The sequence below is a fragment of the Asterias rubens genome, chromosome 7, assembly GCF_902459465.1.
Source record: "Asterias rubens chromosome 7, eAstRub1.3, whole genome shotgun sequence".
NCBI classification, from domain to species: domain Eukaryota; kingdom Metazoa; phylum Echinodermata; class Asteroidea; order Forcipulatida; family Asteriidae; genus Asterias; species Asterias rubens.
In genome coordinates, this window is record NC_047068.1 from 4,521,833 (window position 1) to 4,543,890 (window position 22,058).

Here is a 22,058-nt window from a genome sequence, read left to right on the forward strand (position 1 = left end):
TTTGTGTAGGCCCTACTTTCGCATTGTTTTTATCGTAATTTCGCTTTTGAAATATTTCTCCCCTATCAATACCTTAAAAAAGTGCCTCCTTTCGATGTACAACAAAAACATTCTGCCTAGTTATATTAAACCCTGAACTTTGTTTGTAGCTGCCTAATTTTTTACAAATTTATCACTTTAGGGACTGACAAAAGTTGACTCAGTCTCATATTCTTTACCCCGTCAGGGTTGGTTTGTTTTAACCTTGTACTGAAAAGAATGCAACCTTCAGTGTTCAACAGCCCGAATCGTTCTCCTTCGGTGTTGTTCAATTAACCTTTGAGCAAGGACGTATTCACTTAAAATCACTTTAAAAAAAATAGTATTACAATAAATCTGGATATTGTACAAGTTGAAGGTACTTTTGAACACCCCCCACCCAACCGCGATTCCAAATCCCCCACCCCTTTTATTTTAATGATGTAAGAGAGTATAATACGAGAAAAAAATTGTTTATAGGCATAGTAGAAAATATCAGTTGATCGCCCGGGCGGGAGGGGTTCCAAAAAGAGGAGGCTGGGTGGGGGGGGGCCTTTCTATTTTAAATTACTTTCAAAGGTGGCCCTCAAACAGTTTAACTCCAAACTATTTAGTTTAAAAACACCACTTACTTTATGTAGTAACAAGTTCTTAAAATAATGTTTAGTTAATCTAGAAATACACAGAATGTCTTTTTGGGGGAAAATAGTAAAATAAACTGGTTGTTTCCATTCAACGTGGTGTATGGTAGGAAAGGGCTATCATATAAATGTGTTTAAAATTTAAGAGCAGCCTTATTATCAAACTACGTGCTTATGAAACACTGACTTGCCCATAAACCTTGTGAGAAATCTACTAGTGCCTTTTGTGTGCATTCACTGAGGCGTTAACTATCGCCCCCGGTTGGTGGTTTCCAGAAAGCATTCAAGTCAGTAGTTTGAATTTCAATGGTTCTACGGTTGACTGAATCGGTGGCGTTCACAAAGCCGTGTTAACACTGAGTCAGCGTGCCGAAGCTCTGCCGTAACCAACGGCTTGGAATTGTCTGGGAATAATACAAGCCCACTGGACCATTTCGAAAATTTGTCTTTTGTAAAGGTGGACTTGACCGAATCGAGGAAATATAAAGTATTAACAAAATCATTATGTGGTTCAGACGTGAATCGTGGGAGCAGAGTGAACACTGATGTGGAATTTTATTTTGGGCTGTCACGGTCTCAGGTATTCGTCGTAAACAGGTGGTTGTTTCCCAGACGTGTTGGATTTACACTGCAACGGTATACATTGCGTGTTACGAAGGAAACGTGAAAGCGTCCAGCAGGGCACCAGACGAACTGGTTGTGTTTTTAAATACCACTGGAAGATAACGATACAACAACAACACCATCTTTTTGAGAGAGATACATCGAGAAGATATTTAAACCACTCGGAAACTGGGCTAACTTGACCCTCTTGGGTCGGTGCTTTATTGCTTGCCTAGAGTTGACAATATTCCTTCAAGCCAAAGATGGATTCAGCGGTTAGGAAGCTTGGAGTTATTCTGGGAATATTTGTGCTCGCAGTGTCGGTTAGAACGCAACAAGGTAAACACATCAATTATATAACGGTATCTGATATGACACCATTACAACATTAAGCGGAGTACATTGTACATCAAATTATTATCGTTATATTCGTGCATAATTAAAACAAAAATTCCCAATAATTACTTTGGTGATGAGGCGAACCACTCACTCCAAGCAGAAGCATTTATGCATTGAGTAATCGTCAAGGTATTTCTTGTTACAATTAACCGTGTACATGTAGACCCTATGCCTTTTTAATTAACCATGTTATATTTTTTCGGACGGCTAGGGATAAACAAAAAATCGCCGTTTAATCTGATATTTTAGGAAATATAAACGTGGATTAAAAACGAAGAATAAATGAGTTATCTCTTATGACATAAGGAACAATATGATGAATAAATTTAACAAAAGAATACGACAAAAATATGCTAAATTTCAAATTTGAACAAGCACCGCAGCCTGCTGATTGTCGATGGTTAAACCAATAAAAAAAATCGGTTTCCTGCCACTCTGTACCTAATTTAACAAAAAGAAATGTATCATTTAGGTAAAAAAGATTTCATTAAGAATGAAATAATTATTGAAAATCGTTGGCAACACAGGGGAAAAATAAATTAAAAAAAATAATTGACAAATAGAATATGACATAGAATTAGAAATACATGAAATATCATTTTTGTCGTGCTATATGTAGGTGCTTCTGATTTGCATTAAATTTGACAAAATGAACCCATTCTGCATTAATTGTGTCCGTCACAGAACAAATAAAACGGAAAGCAAACAGATGGGATTGATCTGTGTTTTTACATTGTCAGTCGTCGCAATATGGTTTTTTTACCGCTCGTGCAAATGTACCTCTGCAGAACACAAGGTGTTCTATTTAGAATTAGAATTTCTATAAAAAGTCAAACCAATATTAACAATACTGTGCTCGCTGACAATGGCACAGATGCTGACCTTTGGAGAGACGGAATGGCAATTATTCGAAATGGTTTATACAATAATTATGTCATTATTTTACACTCATTGTATGAAAGGAGTTTATCAATGAAATTTTTGCACAAGATAGGACTAATTATGTTTTGTATTGTTCTTATTCCCTTGGACACGAACATTATCATTTTCTAGAAATTTTAAATAGTGGATTGTAGAAACAAGCTTGCGTTTTCATCCCTCCCGAAATGGTTCGCGAATTCGTTTAAAAGTAGCAAATGTAATAGCTGTTTTAACAAACTAACAAATCACCGTATCCTAAACTCACCTTACAACACAATCCATGATACAACTAACATTGTTACTCTTCACCTGATTAAAATAATAGTCACACTTTTGAGAGAGAGACATCATCTATATTAATTTGTTATAGGTTTTATGCACGGTTTTTTTGTGGCAATCGAAATAATTGTGTAAGGTCTTGAATTGCTGATTCACTGACTTGGACATAATTTCAGAACAAAACAATTCTCGACGATTGATGGTAGGTTTTATAATTGTTTGTTTTCAATTTTCAACTCTGAAATGAAGTCTTGCAAAGCCCGCGTCCAACTCCAAACTCCGTTTTAGTTCTGTCAGTAATATTGTTCGATTACCGTGTCATTAATTTTGATTCTATCGTAAATTAGACCATCAAGATCAAGTCATAAAGATAAATCGATGTTTACTTTCTCCACATTTCGGCTAGCCTATTTGGAAGTCGTTTTAATGACTTGCAAATAGGGTCTGTGACATGACTCTCAAACTGCAATAAAACTTGCGTGGTAAGATGTAGGCCTACATAAGCTTTGGATAGTAGCCAAGAAATGTTTCACTTCGAACTATCTACGAAACAGATATTATAACTTGTTATCCCCACCCCCCCCTAATTTATTTTATTTTTAACACGCTTCCTTTTCAGTGTTGTAGAAATCAAAATAATTCAAAATGAACAATATTATACGAAATAATATAATACGGTCAAAATGATCTTGTACAGGGAGAGTTTATACAAAAGTGAACTGTTTCCTGCTTGGAAATCATCCCTCCCCGGAAGATTTTCGGCAATATCTCGAAAACGCAACCCTTTAAAATATATAATAATTATGTTCATGGGTATAGTTTTATATACCATGTACATGCTCTTCATGTTTTATTAGAATTGAAATATTTTGAACGGTTCTAAAAACCAAAGGTCTACTCTGCTTTTAAGTGAGAGCAACAACGGATATCTGCGTTAACATGGTCTTGTTTTTCATGACTAGGCCTAATATTTCTGTAACCTGATATTTTGGGGCCTTTAATTACAGGGAGTACATACCGATCTGTACAATTTCTGACGTTGGTATGCCTATACCACAACACACTATACAGGTGGTATTATAACACAAAAGGAGTGAGAGTTTGCCGTTCCTTTATTTATTGACCTTATACACAATGGGTGCACTGGCGACTCATGCTTCTGTAATCAACATTATTACAATGGTAAATTTAAGGCGTGCCACCCTGGTGTACAGCTTATTAACCATGGTGGAAGTTATCCAGCCAGCACAGCACCCACGGAGTGGTGCCAATATTGTTGAATGCCATTCATTTATAAATAATGGTGTACAATGTAAACCGATTTGTGAGTGTATCGTAAACTTACAGACCGAAATGAAAATTTGAAAATGGTAATGGTTTTATGGGTTTTATATAGGCCTATAAATATTATGTTTGTGGTTTGTTATTTCTCCATAACAAAAATTGAAGTAGAATAAGCGTTCATTGTGACTACTTGACTATTGTGAAGAATGATGGGATACAAATTTCTTATTAGCCTGAAAGTTTGGAAGAATAATTTATTGCCTGTGATTTGGGGCCTTTTGACTTTTGTATGTCCCAAACCTCGATGCCTTTTCAGTAACGTAGTGACGGTAGGCATACAAGCGGAATATCGAATTACCCGAGTTCAGACTACTGCAGTGTAGCTCTATTAACCTCATAAGTACAATGGCCACACCCAAGTTAATTAATTTCTATATGTGACTGTTATAATTTAACCGTAGTTTTTAAACGGTGTTCACGTGCACGTGCATGTCTTTTCGGCAGATTTTCTTTATTGATATACCGAAGTCAGTTTTCCGATGGAAACTCTATTTTTTATTATTAAAACCCACAAAATATGAGAAATATCACCACATTCTTATAACTTTAATCGACAAAATGGTGTTGTGAAGTGCTGTAGATAGTTCAATGCTACAACTCACTTTGTTAAACCGGACACAATTTGTCCTGAAATGGCATTCCCCTCCCCTTTTACAGATAGGCCCTGCATGGTTTGATGGCCCTGAACTTTGATTGTCTGCTGACTCGCCATATTTTTTTTTTTCTTTTCACAAAGGCAACGCACCCCTCTCAATCAGTCACTATGATTTAACTGCCCTGCTTTTAAATAAAGAGGAAGTATGGTTTTTGGTAGACAAGATTTTGATAGTAGATAATAATAGATCTTGCTGCAAGTACCTTTAATTTAAATGCTGCGGTGGTTTTTTGGTTTTTTTTTTCGGTAGGAATAGGATATTTTTGTATGATGCGCTGAATAACGCAGCCCGTCTTTACACTGATTATTTTGAGTATTTCTTGCTCGCATAGTTTCGTAAGATGTTATAATTATTGCCCACACCCAAACGGCACCATCAGTGAACGTCAGTAAAAGATAGGAAGTCATTATTGGGTCACAAATTATTACCTCCCTCCATTCTCGTTTTGGTTTTTAGACTACAATGACAAGGTCAAAGGGCATCACTCCTAAAGGAATTACCTGGTTACCATAGAAACGCACATCATCCGGAGATAGAATGTTATTGACTTTTCACAGAGGCGTAATGAAGCACAGTCATAGTAAAAAGTGACTGCATAAATAATTCATGCAGCATGTCTGCATTAGGGAAACGAAATAACAAAGAGGATGATGATCTACATTTTAATCGGCTACTTATAACTTGGGTAATTCCATCTGTCGTCCTCAATGTGGTTAAAGGCACTGGGACCTTTGTCATGTTCGTAGTTGTCAAATACCAGTATTCTCATCAAATAACAAACCTGTGCAAATGCGTGTCACGCCCATGAATTAACACTTTTTACCGGTCATTAACAAAAGGTTTATGCACACCCATGTGACCAATAGGAATAGCGAAACTGTCTGAGGTATTTATGAATGCAGGATAATAACAGACAAAACACCCTTAGTGCTCTATGTGTGTGCGTTCAGATGCACGAGAAAGGGCTTCAGGTCTCTGAAATATTTTAATATTGTGTGAGAAAATTACCAGAAGGAGCCGTTTTCCACAATGTTTTATACTATCAACAGCTCCCCATTGCTCTTACCAAGTTAATTTTTATAATGCTGAAAAGTTAGTATTTGGAGTACGCCCTAATTACCAATAGTGTACAGAGCCTTTAATGGTCAGCCTTGGGATCAAAACGAGGCCTCTCCATCCCCCGGGCTATAATGCTAATGGGCTCAACCACAAACAATGCCCTATTTTTCGGTATTGTATATATAAAGTTCTCGTTTGATGCGCCAATTTCATTTTGTGGGCCTGTTTTTCTTGAATTATTACCCAGAAGAATAAACAATGGCTGGAAAATACTAGTATTTTAGATTTTAGATTTTCGACTTCTAAATATTATTTGCATTGGGCCTTAAATGTAATTTTGTTTTGGTTCAATAAAATCCAGGCATAAAAACAAAAAATGTTGTGTTATATTGTGAAATGGATCACGTGATCGATATCACTATTATTTTGTATGAATGCGGCATCAATCAACTACCGCTGGGACATAAAAGTTAGCCCAAGCCGTGTCAAAGCTGTGTGGGAAAATATACCTTGGCGTTATTGCAGGAAACACAATGAATGTTTACAAATAATATTTTGGAACTTTATTTGGGGATAACATAAAAAATAGCTTTTACTTGTACTACTAATAGCATTTTAATTAATAGGACACTACGTTTTGAAGTAACGTGACACAACTGAATAATTATTCCATGGAGGTAGAATTCTACCTCCATGATATACCTTCATCAACAAACTAGCTATCACAATTGTGTCGATGAGGGCGCTGTCGGGGGAATGTCCCTTTAAAACTTTCCCTAAAGATTTTAGTCATTTTACCGTGAATTGCCGAGAAAGTTAAAACCAAGAAAGATGCCGTAAAACAGAACACATACTACTACTACAAGATAATGGTGAGAACTTAGATAGGTTTGAGTGGAATTGTTAAATGTGAGTTTGGTTGCGATTGTTTAAGTAGATCATCCAGCAGTTTTTATGAACAATTTTTGTTGGGAGAGCAATCTTTGAAGATGGCCTTATTTGAATTCGCGCAAGCTGCAATTTTTGTACGGCGCAATTCTTATTGCGTCGCCATGATTTTAAAGTTTGCGCAGGGGTAGATCGGGCGCAAATCGGTGTTATCTTCACCACAAGTTGTTGTCGTGAAACAATAAGTTTTGTGAATAATAATAATATTAAAAACATTTACCTTAATAATACTATTAATATTAGTAATGACTTAAAATGGTAAGTTCCTAGTAGTACATATTAGCATCATGTTGGATCTTTACTTGTGTCTGGAATGGAAGCAATTCTTTCCTTTTTATATTTTTTATATGAAATATGAATGATGGATACAAAATACAATATTTTTTCAGAAAGAGTCAAGACATGTATCTTGAGGAACTTTATATATGATTTGTATGTGAAATTGCCCCAAGAAAAGGTTAGACCCAGTAACTTGGGCGCTATAGTATATATAAAATAATAATTATATTAAAGTCTTACATTATAGCGCACGTATCTACCAAACAAGGTACTCAAGGCGCTGAGTACATATATATATACAAACTTTCAGAAAGATAGGTAATAGACTGTGCAAGTTTTGCGCGGATTTGAACTTCCGGGATCATTGTGGTCCCAACCTTTTATGGAGTTTTACGTTGGGGAGATTTTGTTTCGTCCATTACTTTAGTTTAATGTAGTTTATGACCATAAAAATGACATGTAAATGTTGTTTAAAATCTAAATTAACAGCATATATAAAAGTTAAAATAAAGTCAACATAGTAACGAAGAAAAACCGATATTTAAACTTGACCTCAGGTCAGGTTACTTGGTAAAAATTAGGAATTTTAAGAGTTTTCTCGCTCCGGTGCGCGTGAGACTTGCACAGTCTATTGCAGTGATGAATTTGGAGACCCAATTATTAGCACCTTTTAAGGGTTTACAAGGTGCTACGTTTTTGAAAAGTGCACTGGGTTCTTTTACATGCGTTACACAACACATAGGACCAACGGCTTTACGTCCCATCCGAAGGACGAAGCAATGGTTAAGTGTAACTTTTGTAGGACAAAAAACACAATGTCCACAGATTTACACTAAACTTACACAGTTTGAAGATAATGATAGTAGAAAGCTTCCCTGAAAATATTACGTGCTGAGGTGCTGTAGTTTTTGGGAAATGAGATAAACAATGTCATGAAAATAAATTATTTTAATCATTTACAAACGTATTTTCATGAAGTTGTTTTACTCATTTCTCAAAAACTACAGCACCTCAGTAAGTAATATTTGAAGGGAAGCTTTCACCTATCATTATCTTCAAACCCTGTAAGTTTAATGTAAATCTATGGACATTTTGAAAAGGTACCCAAATCCTTTAAGGACACAAGTGTCACGCGGCTGGGGATTCGAACCCACACTCTGCTCAGTGCTGATCAGAAACACCAGAGTTTGAATTCGCGGTGCTCTTAACCGCTTGGCCATGACACTTCCACTATATATATACTCATTTTTCCCTAAATGTTGTCATTGCATTATCGCATTGGTCGAACGGTTGCACAACAAACCTTCCAGTGTTCTTGTACAATATTTGAAATCCGCTGGTCAGGGCCATGGGGGTTACACTTGTTTCATTTTCATGGCTTTTACATCCTTTTGGTGTTTTTTAATTCTCAGTTTTAGGCCCCCCAAAAAACAGGGGAAAAACAGTCCATTCCCCCTGGTCCCATCCTTATTTGGGGCCGCATCCTTCTTTTTAATTTTAACCTTTTTTTATTTTCGATTTTGCAATACATTCAACACATAAATGTAAAAACAGTTTGCAGGAGGTTATTTTGTTTTATTTGGCCTTACTGAATTGTTCCCTGTTAGGTTTAACACTGTAAAGCTAAACCCTTCTTTCTCTCTTTTTTTCTGCAGCACCGTGTGAGTTCAACCCATGCCAAAACAATGCCAACTGTGAAAATAAACCAGATGGCCAGACCTTCTATTGCGAGTGTCGACAGGGCTTTGAAGGGGAGACTTGTGATCGACCGACATTAACTCCACGTAAGTTTCATTTAAAAACAGTGACTTGATTAAATGTACTGTATAATTAGCGCTTTACCTTGTATTAAGCACTATTACAAATGCATGTTATTATTATTTATTAATTGCCTTCACGACAGGGATATCTGAGGTCTGAAAATCAAGTTTGTGTAAAATTACTTCTTTCTTGAAAATTACATTACTTTAGAGGGAGCAGTTTCTCAAAATGTTTTTTACTTTCAACAGCTCCCCTTTACTCATTACCAAGTAGGATTTTATGCTTATAATTATTTTGAGTAATTACCAATAGTGTCCACTGCTTTGTAAAAGAACCATCTTTGCCCTCACATGTTCCCATTTACCCCTGGTTGCAAAACATATGCGACTGTCGCGAGGAGGTCGGAAGGTGGCGGTTATCTCATCAAGATCTACGACCATTGGGAGGATCGACGATTGTCAACTGCAATCCCAGCCATATCTCGTTGGGCCCCCCTGCCCCCTTTCAATGTTGATTCTGATTGCACGGTCTTCTGCTTTAATATAGTGAACATTGAGCTAGGGGACAGGGGAGAGAATGTTTCTTGTTGGTGAGAAGTGTACTGGGAATGGTTTAATGTAAAGTTAGGAATGGGTGGCCCAAACATTCTGGCCGGGATTGTAGATTATAGCAACTCTGAAGAAGGTTGTTTGGCTGAGAGGTCTCCCAGGGAAACCATTTGTATAAATATCTATATACATGTAAACAATAACAAATTTATCTTGTCTCTATCATTGTCCAGCGCGTTCCTCTTGCGACATAAGTGGACAACGTTACTTTTACGGCCAGAAGAGGGGATTCATCACGTCACCCGGGTACCCAGGTCTCTACCCAAACAACCAATACTGCTTGTTTTTCCTTGGCATTAAGGACGCCATCAAATTTCGCCTGACATTCCACGCCCTAGATATGGAAGAGTCTAAGGATGCAGTGGAGATTGGTACCGGACCCGTTGCCATTGAAAATTTTGTTGCAACGTACGACAAAGGGCTGTATGACCCACCTCCAGCTCCACTGGAAATCATGGCAGACCGGATATGGATTTTATTCTCTTCTGACTTCAACATACCGCGCATTGGATTCAACATGAGCTGGATTATTGGTTAGTACAGTATTAGATTCATGCCCCCTTGGCATTGCCTTCGTGCCCTTGAAATTTTTAATTTCCTCATAGGGTGCCCTTAATATGGGAACCTTTGTTGTAATGCATTTCTTGTGTCAAGTCGGGGTTCTTGAAGCTTCAAAAAAGTAAAAAAAAAATAAAGGTATAAAATTGTAACCTTGGGATCATCGACCCGGTCAAGATCTACCCAATCGATCAAGATCCACCAACAATTGTTTTCAAAATGTATTTTTTATAGCATAAAATGGAAATGTTAGATCAGCAAAGTTTGTATAATTTGTTTAAAAGGATTTCAAGAGCAAACAAAATGCTTTTTCGAAATGATGGTTAGCATTTATTCATGAACATTTTGTGCAAAGCTTGTATACTTTGTTAATTTTTTAAAGGTGATGTGCAGATCAGAGCAGGTTTCCTCGTAACTTAGTTCTACATTGTATGCTCAGATTTCAAAAACATTTTGGGAGTATAAAGTTTAACAAATGTTGGAGTGATTTATATCGCATCTGTTCTGTCATTGTCAACAGTTTTAAACACATAAATACAGCTCTGCGAACATACCTACACACATGTGGAAACAACCCAGAAAAAAAATAACAGGTTTAAATTTGTTCAATTTTCAATCGAAATGTTGTCATATTATACAGTCCAGTAGCGACAAGGTTTCACATTCCTGCGTTTTTAACAATGTGCACTCACCCCAACCATTTTGCACTTTTTTCTTTTATTGTTCATTACTGAGTCACAGTTCTGCGTGTTTGTTGGCTGATGTATAGGCCTAAAAGTGCCAATCCCTTTTATAAATTGTAAATACCAACACATTGTATTTTTTCTTGGGTACTGCAGTTACGTAGTTTGCAGATTTTTTTCCTGCAATCATAGAATATTGACTGATGATGTTTCTTGAGATTAAGGCTAAATGATTTTGCTGATTGAAGCCTTTAAAATCACCATTACTTTGCCACTCAATGACATTTAAAAAAATAAAATTACTGTGCACTTTCAAAAAACCTGATTTATGCCAAGCTACATGTGTACACCAAAACAACAGTGTACCCTCAGGTCTGTCTGTACATGTTTTTTTTTTAAGGGCAAGGGCAGCTAGTTATTTTCTCCTTGGTACAGTAGTAACCCCATGAGGAAATTGTCAATCTGTACTAGAGCATATCAAGAGCATCAAGGCAATGACCAATGGGCTTGGAGGCAATCGCCTTGGTTGCCTCCTTGGAGTATCAGGGCTGCTTGCTGATTAGAATGAAAGTTCACATCCGAAAAACACTATTTTAGTCCAAAGCTACCCTAATGACATTGTATTCTAATGGGGGAAAAAAAAATAGTCACAAGCATAGCACGATAATAGAACACCATCTGTTGCACACTGTAGGCCTATAAATCTGGTACAGTACATTTTGCAGCGTTGACTAAAGAATGAGTTGTCGTCCACAATAATTTTAATTAGGACATGTTGACTTGTTGAGTGTGCTAGCTCAACACCTGTGTGGGTTTGTATCACTCTGAAGTCTGTGTAGGTGTGTATAAAGTTAACCATGCAGAAACTTAATTTTGCTTTACACATGTACAGAGAATACAATTAAATTTCTGGTACCACTGTATGAGTGTGGTCCAATGCAGTGATATAAGGCCTGTAATTACCTGCTGGTCTAGATAGCGATCAAACTTGATCGCTAGCTTGACCAGCATGCACCTTAATCCATGCCTGAAGTGCCCGTACCAAGTATTCGCGATTAAGAAGTGCCCTAGTGGGTAGAATTGCTTACCAACCAAAAAGATATATAGGCCTACATGTATAGTATGCAACAAATAGTTAGTTGCTTGAATTTGTGCCCCCGGCAGAGTCTTTCTCAAAGGCTAAATGACTCTGCTAGGGCAGTAATGTCACTGGGCCACTAACGTTGTTTGTTTATTTACAGTGTAACAAATAAACTTAATTAGTATGTCTGCATAATTAAGAGGTTATTTGTATCAGTTCAGTTTACATGAAAGTTACTTCATTGAAGGAGAACCTCTTCAGTCCCTGTGGAAAGTTGTCTTCTGAGAACCACAAGAGGCGCTGCTGTTGTTTTTTGACATTTTTGAATGATGTTCAGTTGAACTTAGAAAAAAAAAAAAAAAAATAATAGGCCTGACAAAAAAAGGAATTCAATTCTGTCTTCCTTAAACGTGTCACACTTAAGTTTGAGCAGTTCAACCCCATTACACTGTATGTGTACGTCAGGAAATTGTAATAATAGACAAGTGACCTTTTAAACCGTAAATTTGTGATCGGCTTAAAATTCAATAAAAACATTCCAATCTCAAGCTACAAAGAAACTCAGAAGGGGGCGTGAACAAAGTGGGTTTTATTCCTCAAAATAGGGTACCATGTCAATGTGGCCCTGTTGGTCCAATGAGTATTGCTTTAAAGGTTAGGGTTAAACACGATTGGATTTTCAAGGATAGTGTTTGAATTTCAGTCTGAAAGCTTCTTTGTGAAGTTCATAGTCCTACTAGAACCATTTTTTTCCTATGAAATATCCCTGTGAAAATCAAGTCGTATTTTAGAAAACTGTTTTAAAGAAAACGTAACAAAAAATCTGATATTGGTTGTACGTTGATCAGCAAGAATTGGTTAGGGACATTGTGTTAATTAATGCTGACAACTGTGCATAGATTTTCACTGTTTTTTTCTTGACTCACAAAATGTAAATTAAGCCCAAATATTCACAGGTTTGTTATTTCTTGTATCACGCAAAACATACACACCGTCTGTGACTTTTTGTCAGCTCTGGTCCAATCCTATATAATCCTATTATGTTCCTATACTTTAACATAATATTTCCTCTTGCACAGAAAGTATACCCCAAAATCCTATCTAAAGAATTCCTTAGATTCCATACACACAATAGGACACAATAGTTGGGGGGGCACCAAATGTAAATAATTTCCAATTTTGGGTTGGTGATTGATTCGAAAATATGGTACGACAGCCATCAAGCATTTTTTTAAAGGGGGTACGGTCAAATCATTCAAAACAAAAATAGTTATTAACCCTAAAAATTAAAATGTCTGCTCTTCCCCTATATCCTGACATTGGCGCTTGCTCTGTCAAGCGTTGTAATAAAATAAAGTAGAACTTTGAGATATACTTAGCACAAAGTCATAGTTCTAGGGGTACTTTAATATAATACGGCCAATAGAAAAGTCTGCTTAGTTGATTCTCAACATATATTTCACAATTTTTTGTCGCTGTTCGATTGTTTTGTGTGGTTTTTTTTCTTGTTGTTTATTGAGAGATCTCATTGAACAATTTTAAATTTTTACAATTTCATGTTAATTTTGTGCCCATTGTCCTGATGTCTTTTCACACAATTTCTCAGTCACTTTCCTTTTGTTTTGTACAGATCGTTTAGTTTCTATTGCTTTTTGTCCTGCCTGGTTCCCTTGTGAACGTTTTTGAAATGAGTACAGTCAAGTCAAGTCTTAATTGTTTTTTAGTTGTATTGTAGTTTTTAAGTAATTTTTCTTTTTATTCAAGTGTATCAAGTGTTCTTTAAAGCCATTGGACCCTTTCGGTAAATAGTATTGTCTAAGGCCCACATTTCGTGTATCGCAACTTATATATAAAATAACAAACCTGTGAAAATTTAGGCTCAATCAGTCATTGGAGTCAGTAGAAAACAACGGGAAAACCCACCCTTGTATCCGCGCGTTTCGCCGTGTCATGACATGTGTTTTAAATAAATCTGTAATTCTCGCTATTGAGAATTTATATTTTATTTTGTGTTTTCTCAAAAAGTAAAGCATTTCATGGAATAATATTTCAAGAGAAGTCTTTCACCACTACCTTCTGTAAACCCTGTAAGTTATTTGTATATCTGTGAACTTTTATTTTGTTTTCTGTACCGAAAGGGTCCAATGGCTTTAAGGATGCAAATAAATTTCTATTAGATTCTATTCAATTTTGTTCTGACTTGATCATCCTAACAAAAAGTGACTGCTCTCTTTGCAGATGGTGATGAATGTCTGATTACTCCATGTGCACAGGGGGAACTCTGTATTGATGGTGAATATAGCTACAGATGTGAGAGTAAGTACACCCAGGATGTTTGCATTCCTTGGCAGAATTTTAAAACAATTTGGTTTCCCAAAAATATTTCATCATTATGTCCTTTTGAGGGTAACAATATTTGGGATCATTGCTTCTCTCAGGAATACTGGATCCTTTTACACCCTCAGTTGGTCTTTGTAGCACTGACTGATTACCTTTTATTGTTTTCGATTTGAGTTTCCATTTGATTTATTTATTTGTTTCTTTTAAATTACCAAGGGCGGGCCAAATTAGTTTAAAAACTTGAGGGCCTGCATTACAAAAACACAAACTAAGCACATAGACAGAGAATTAAATTGTATGAAAAGTTACATACAAGGATAAAATGTCATTCAATTTCCAAGTGCAACATGAGTAACGTAGAAAAGTAAAAAACTAAAATACTGTAAAAAGAAACAAAGGACAAACTCTCATATGTCCAAGGCAGGTTTGTCTTCTTGTACATGTAGGTTTGTAGTTGCTTCCTTTAGCTACTTGTGTACATACACATTACACCGTACTGCATTCAAATGAGCTCATGATGCTTCATCAGCTCAGAACTTCCACTCTTTGGGGCAGTAGGTCTTTTTCTGTAACATCAGCCTAGGTGTGGAACCAACTTCCACTGACTGTCAAAACATTTTCCGCTGTTCAAACAAGCTTACTCACACAATCCACAGTCCTAAATTGTTTTTCCTCCTCAAACAACATGAACACCTTTTTAAGGCGGAACACTTGCTCCATATTTTGTTTTCTTTATTAATATTGTTATTGTTATTATTCCAGCAATCAGAAAGCTCATTTAAATTAAATTCTTGATTAATTTGTTTCCATCTTAGGTATGAACGAGTGCGCCAGTTCTCCTTGTGCGAATGGCTCCACCTGCGTCGATGGTGTAGAGAAGTACACCTGCCAATGCCCGCCAGAATATGAAGGGGTCAACTGCGATATCCGTAAGAATAAATCACCGGGGGCTCTTTTATTATAATTAAAGATATGATACAGCATTGGTAAGGATGAAGAAGGTCATATCTTCTTAATAATAAAAATACAAGGCATTTATATGCCGCATAATGCAGGAGCCTCTATGCGCAACTCAAAACATGAAACAATGAAAAATATACTTAAAGTAATTGTTACAAAGAAAGATTTAAAAAATGAGACTTGAAAAGTCCCTTGAAAATCTGAAAACGCTAATGCTGTTTATCGATCAGCAAATATTGTGCTTACTTCAGAAAAACATGCTGAAAGCCAGAGAGTATTTCATAAACGATCAAGAAGATTCAACAGCGCGTGTGCAGGTTTCGACTTTGAACGGGCAAGTCCATTTTCTTTTTGCAAATTGTATTTCCATTGCAAATTCTTCAAGTCTACAGTGAATGGGCACCAAGACCAGGGGCGATGTTACTCATCCTAACTAAATGTACATGTAGGACTAGCCTTAGGTTTTTAACAATTTCAAAAGTCCCTAGGTCTAGTCCTGTTAGCACTATCTTTGTGAAATTGACCCATGTCATGAAAACACATGTAGCATGGACAAAAGAAAGTACACAAATTTAGCCTTGACTTCTTTAAAGCTTTTCTGTTCATTTTAACCTTGAGAAACACTCAACTGAGATTGAAACGTGAAGCTACTTAAACAATTTCTGCTCTTGAAAGCTTTCGGCAAACCATTATTTCTGAATTTGTGTAAAAGTCCTAGGGCACACTCGATTGAACACAAATTCCGTCAAACATGATCAAAGGAAATATAGTTGAATTGCAATTTAATTAACTTTTGCAAGAACTATTGGTTCAATCAAATAATACTGTTGCCTCTGATCAGCCTTGGTTCGGTGAGGCATAAACAGTCAGACACCATACATAATGCTTCTAGTCTTGGGCCCAATTAAATCAAGCCTGTAAGCATACAAAACTTGCTAAACACAACAAAATCTTGCTTAGCAGACATGTTAAAGTAGTTAACCAACCAAAATAAAAAATCACCTACATATACATCTCCGCATTAAGGTATTTATTTATGAATTACGAAGTTCTTTTTTCTTGTAATCCAAAAAACAAAGTAATGGTAGTCAGTCTTCATCTGATACTTCTTGTCTATCATGTTAACATCAAATCTCATAGTATAGGCAACAAGTTTTTGTCCACAGCAGGGCCCGGGGAATAGAATAAACTCCTTGTTCACATCAGAGATGCTCCTTTCATACAGACATAGAAAAACAAACTAAAAACCTTCCTCTTTTCTATTTCTGCTCAGTCAAGCTTTTGCTTAGGTCTTTCTGTGAAGCGCTGTGATCTTGTTAAGGCGCCATATAAAAACTCAATATTATTATTATTATTATTATTAATGTGGGTGTTACTTCATATTAATCCATGATTTATTAATCAGATGAACTAATTTAATGAGTGTTTATTTATACTTTTGTGGGTGCCATTCGTTTTGTTTGCAGTTAAGAACCCATGTCAGAGTAACCCGTGTCTGAATGGGGGAAACTGTAGAAATGAACGCACATTCTTCATATGTGAATGCGTCAATGGCTATACAGGACCAACGTGTGGAGAAGGTAGGTGTCAAACCAGAGGTTACAGCCATACCATGGTTTTATGTCGATAACATTACTTGCAAAATTGTAATGGCCCAAATTTCGACCCAAGCAAACTTATACTTTCCCTTTGACATAAAAAGACTTATCAACCAAACATTCAAGAGACCAGATAACTCATTATAAGGCTTTTAAAACATGTGTAATCATATAGAGTGTCATGGCCGAGTGGTTAAGAGCATCGAATTCAAGTTCTGGTGCGTTTTCACCGGAGTGTGGGTTCGAATCCCGGTCGTGACACTTGTGTCCTTGAGCAAGATACTTTACTATAATTGCTTCTCTTCACCCAGGGGAATAAATGGGTACCTGCGAGGGTAGAGGTTGATATTGTGAATGAAAAAGCCTTTGGAGCGATATAAACTGTTGCCCAGGTTGTATACTCCCAAGGGAGCTGAGAAACATTAAAAAGGGATGTTATTGGCCCTATGACCAGGGCACTAATGTAAAGCGCTTAGAGAATTAAGTGTTAGTTATTAGGCGCTATATAAATCGAAAGTTATTATATAACATACAAAATAGCATTAGCTGTTGCAAACTGCTTACCAACCAAATTGACCTATGGTTTGAATGAAAAAGATAGGTAGTGGCTTGAAGATTCGACCCTTCTTAAAAAGGCTAGCAGAGTCTTTCTTTTTAGCCTGCAAGACAGACTCAGCTAGGGTCAACATTGTATAACAGAATGGATATTTGAAATTTTGATCCACATTTTCAGGTCAAATCAGCCAAAAACCAGACCCAGCATTTTTAAAAGAAGCAATCATGTTTTTGTAACTTATTTCCTTTTCAACTTTCTTTGTTTTAGACTTCAACGAATGTGAAAGTTCGCCGTGCCTGAATGGGGGATTATGTAACGACGAACGTAACCGGTATTCCTGTGTCTGCAATCCTGGATATGTCGGCATCAATTGTGACACAAGTATGTATCTTCTTTCAATAATAACCAGTAACAAGTATCATCAAGTGCACAGCTTTATGAAATTGGACCCAGCTCAGTCATACATGTAGGGGCTGAAACTCTATGCAGTCATGGTATTTTGGCTGGTAACTTTATTCTGGTTAACATAATTTTTTTTTGCTTAGCGTATATCTTTGCATAAGCAGCTGTATGAAATTGGGCCCTGACCATTAGCACCATGTCTTTTCCTTTTGCTCTACAGATGTGAATGAATGTTTTTCAAATCCGTGCCAGAATGGAGGCTTATGCAACGATCTTACTAATTCATTTACCTGCACCTGTGTTGCAGGATTTGATGGCCTAAGGTGCGAAAGAGGTATGTTGAATTGAAATGATTTGTTTTTCAAATTGGCTGGGTCATAAGCGATGCACGACAAATTGTGTATACTTGGCCGTCATATTCTTGACAAACAAAAAAAGGCCACAAGTGTTGGACATTTCGGCCCAGTGCCTATAAATACTAACACACAAGGTTTTTTTACATCGCAGATTTATTGACGGTGTATGCGTCATGTTTGTATAATCATCACGTTGCATTTTTCAGAAGCTGTGGATGTAGGCTGCCTTCAGACAATGGGGTCCCTTTGTCATGTCTGTTTCACTTTTAATTTGACACTGAATTGTCATAACTGTTTTTAGATCAATTTGTTATTTCCGTGTTCAGGTTCTTCTGTGCAAGTCTCTCACACATATTCTAATGGTTTTTCTTTACATTATAGTCAGACAGTGTGTGTTTGGATTCAAGGTTTTCAAAATGTTCGAATATACTCCAGAGACTTGATCGTATTTATGAATGGAAATAAAAGAGTAGTGACACATTCTTAAATGGGCATTTAAAACCTTGCAGGGTCGTGGTTGGTAATAAAGAAAATTACGTTTGGCGCAGCCTTTTTTTTCACGGCCCTAACTCTGCCTTTTTCGAATGACCATTTAGGAGAGAGAGTTGTCACTCTTTTATTCCCCTATTGTAAAATGAGCATGTAGGGACACTATATATTATGTTGTTCAAATGGAGATTGCCATCGCTCATTCTCTATTTACACTGGTTATTATTATGAACTAACTATTATTATTATTGCGATCTGAATTGATTCTAAACTACAACTATTTGTTTTATGTTTTACTTGGTATCTTAAATGGTTTTAAACTTCACTTTTCTTTCCTTTTTTCTTTTTCGCTCCATTAAATGTCATTTTTGTTTGCAGATATAAATGAGTGCAGCAGTTCGCCATGTCTAAATCAGGCATCATGTACAAATTTGGTCAATGAGTATCGCTGTACATGCCTGTCTGGGTTTACTGGTGATCGATGTGAGACAGGTAATTGGAGTCTCTGTGTGTGCCTTAAAAAAGTGCTGGCAAAAAGTTCCCTAAATAACCCATCAGATTAAACAAGCAAGTCAAACTAATCCCAGCCACTTTCAAACAGTAAGGGGAAGTAGTTGGGGAGATTGTGCTTTCTGCTCTACCAGCCAAGCCTACATCCGTTCATGGACTGTGAAGGGGGTGACCCTGTTTCAGCCCAAGGAGTAGGTAGCAATGGCCCATGAAAAAATAGGTGATTGTAGCCCACACCTTGAAGTGGCCTTCAGGCCTTGTGTGTCTGGCGAATTGTAAATATAAAAAGATGTCTGGTTTAAAAAATTGAACCCCAAAACACCAAGACTTACAGAATTACCACCACATCCCCCCCCCAAAAAAAAAAAACATATAAGAAAAACTGTTGAAAATGTTTTTGGTGTTAGAAATGGTAAAATTTGAAATGGACAATTTCTAGATAGTAACAGATATTGAAAAAATCTGCAAAGTTTTCAAACGTGAGCGATACACAATATTTGAAGCTAATAATACCAATTCCTTGTTCACTACACAAAAATCTTTTCAATTGCATGCTTTTTGTTGATATTTTTTGGTTTTGAATAAATCTGTTATTCATTTGAAGACAAATGAGAGCACTACAAATATTTTGAAGCTAAAACTGCATGTCTTGTTTACATTAATCCAGAATGAGTTATTCACCAAACCCAAAAAATATGGTTGACTTCTAGGTCAAACTAATTTAAAGTGGCATGCCTTTTATTTATTGTTTTTTATATTGACGTTTATTCATTTGAAGACAATTTTTAATAATGCACACACAATGTAGTGTGAAGAATTAGGCATAGAACAATTATAGCATTATCATTATTTATGACTGAATTCATTTATTGCACAAACATATTGATATATTTGTTTTAAATTTTCACACATGAAAAGTACAATGAAATGTGCTCAAATAAACAACTTACAGGTCTTTGACTCGTGAGTTGCTTTTTATTCACATGAAGCATATTGAAAAAACTTGTTTCTTAAAGTGTGTGATCCTTTTATGCATGGCATTCCCCAAGTATAATAACTCACACGCTTTATCTTAGAAATAAAGTTCAGTAGTCATGCAAAGTGCATCTTTTTAAATTTACTTTTGATCTAAGTAATTAAGTTCAATAGTCAAAGTGCATCTTTTAAAATTTTCTCAGGAATGATTGCTTGATTGATTGATTAATTGATAGAAATTGACGAGTGCATGCCAGACCCCTGCCAGAACGGAGCTACATGTCTGGACCTCATTGACATGTATCAGTGCCAGTGCGCCCCCGGATACACGGACACCATCTGTGGAACTGGTACCCATCTCATCCTATACTTAATATCCACATTGTATTCTTCACCCTTCATACTAACTGCATAACTTCCTTCATCTACAGCAGGAGGTGTGCTAACAGAACTATAAAAAGTGTGCTTTCCAAATCCTGCCCCAGGTGAAAATTCCAGTTGAAACCAGTTCAACAGGGCCCAATTTCATAAAGCTGCTTAAGCACTATATTTTGCTTAAGCAAAAAAGTCCTTGCTTAGTAAAATCAGTGTTAAGTAAACACAGCTAAAAAGTACCAGTCACAAGCAATGTATACGTCATGATATTTTGGCCAGTCACATGTAAAATAATAAGCAAGCTATTTTCGTGCTTAAGGAATTTTTTGCTTAAGCAGCTCTATGAAATTGGCCCAAGGTGTTAACCAGTCCCACCTTGTCCAGTTGGACTGGGAATTTGTAACTGGATTGAAGTGGTTCCTGTTGACGCCAAGTTACCAGTTGGCAACTACTGGTTTCAACTGGTTTCTTTTGCAATAGTTGAGCTACCAGTTGAATCCATCATGTACCGGTTGAACACCAGTTAATTCAAGTTGAAATAGTTAAGACCAGTTGACTGTTTAACTGGTTTCAAGTGGAATTTTCACCCAGGCTCCTTTTTCTTTCAAATCTTGGCGGAGGCTTCACCTTTTGGCTCCATTTGCCATGTGAAATGCACACTGGGGAAAAATGTATGAGAGAGCCTAAGTCGGAGCCCAACCATAGGTTTGGAAAAGGCCTGTTTCATTTGCAAGAAGGGTGTCTGGGTGTATTTTACACACTACACCCTTTTTATTTAATTACCATTAAATAACAATAGGCAGCACATTTTGGATTTATAGCAAATTCAAAACACCATGCCCAAATATTCCCAAACTGCCAAGTATGCAAAATTTGCTAAGCAAAGATAATGATTGCTCAGTAGGTTACCAGCAAAAATGCTGTTTAAGTTTCAGTGTTTTTACTTGTGTCCACAATTTTTGCCAAAACCATGCTATACTTCCGGATAGTTATTTCTGGCAAGTGATCAACAGTAATCAATACATACCTATAAACTTGTTTTGGCTGATACATTTTGCTTTCCAAAAAATGCATTGCTTTAGTCAAGAGCACAAGGCATAACTGTATTGGAATATAACCACAACATTGGCTGAAACACTATGAAATATAGGAAAAAAACTAAAAATAAATAGTAAACTTGCGGGTACAACCATGTGTAAATCTCTTTTCTCCTAAATACGAGCAGAATATACTGTTCGAAATGTCAAGACCACACCGGCTCTTTTCAGAGCCAAAACTCACACTTAAAAGATTAACACATGGTGGTACCCCCAAGTTTGCTACTTATGCATGTATATGCTTTCTTCCTATTTATCCACACCATAATATATAAAACCTGCAGCACCAAAGCAGGATGTGACTTCATCACTGTTTCAAATAAAATTCCGCTGTAACACCCTTTCTGCTTTATTCAACCTAAATTTTGACAATTGGTTTGCTGTGAAATATTTTCATGATTCATATTTTTCACCACATATGTTCACATTTTCATCTTCTCATCAGGCGCAGACATTGTTTTGCTAATCATTGACTTTGTGCTACATATTAATATAATAACATGTCATTCTTAACCCATTTCAATCTGACATGTCATAGTATACTTAAAGGCACTGGACACTA

The 22,058-nt window shown here is 36.5% G+C and overlaps 1 protein-coding gene across 1 annotated transcript in view; it reads left to right on the forward strand.

Moving 5' to 3' along the window:
- Nucleotides 1-1,014: 1,014 nt before the first annotated feature.
- The window catches only part of LOC117292332 (neurogenic locus notch homolog protein 1-like), a 57,743-nt gene continuing 36,699 nt past the window's right edge, over nucleotides 1,015-22,058 (forward strand). Inside the window, exons 1-10 of the mRNA XM_033774357.1 lie at nucleotides 1,015-1,601; nucleotides 8,803-8,931; nucleotides 9,690-10,049; nucleotides 14,077-14,154; nucleotides 14,994-15,107; nucleotides 16,605-16,718; nucleotides 17,560-17,673; nucleotides 17,915-18,028; nucleotides 18,918-19,031; nucleotides 20,261-20,374. Coding sequence (XP_033630248.1) covers nucleotides 1,526-1,601; nucleotides 8,803-8,931; nucleotides 9,690-10,049; nucleotides 14,077-14,154; nucleotides 14,994-15,107; nucleotides 16,605-16,718; nucleotides 17,560-17,673; nucleotides 17,915-18,028; nucleotides 18,918-19,031; nucleotides 20,261-20,374 — 1,327 coding nt within the window. The 5' untranslated portion in view covers nucleotides 1,015-1,525. The remainder of the gene's footprint in view (nucleotides 1,602-8,802; nucleotides 8,932-9,689; nucleotides 10,050-14,076; nucleotides 14,155-14,993; nucleotides 15,108-16,604; nucleotides 16,719-17,559; nucleotides 17,674-17,914; nucleotides 18,029-18,917; nucleotides 19,032-20,260; nucleotides 20,375-22,058) is intronic.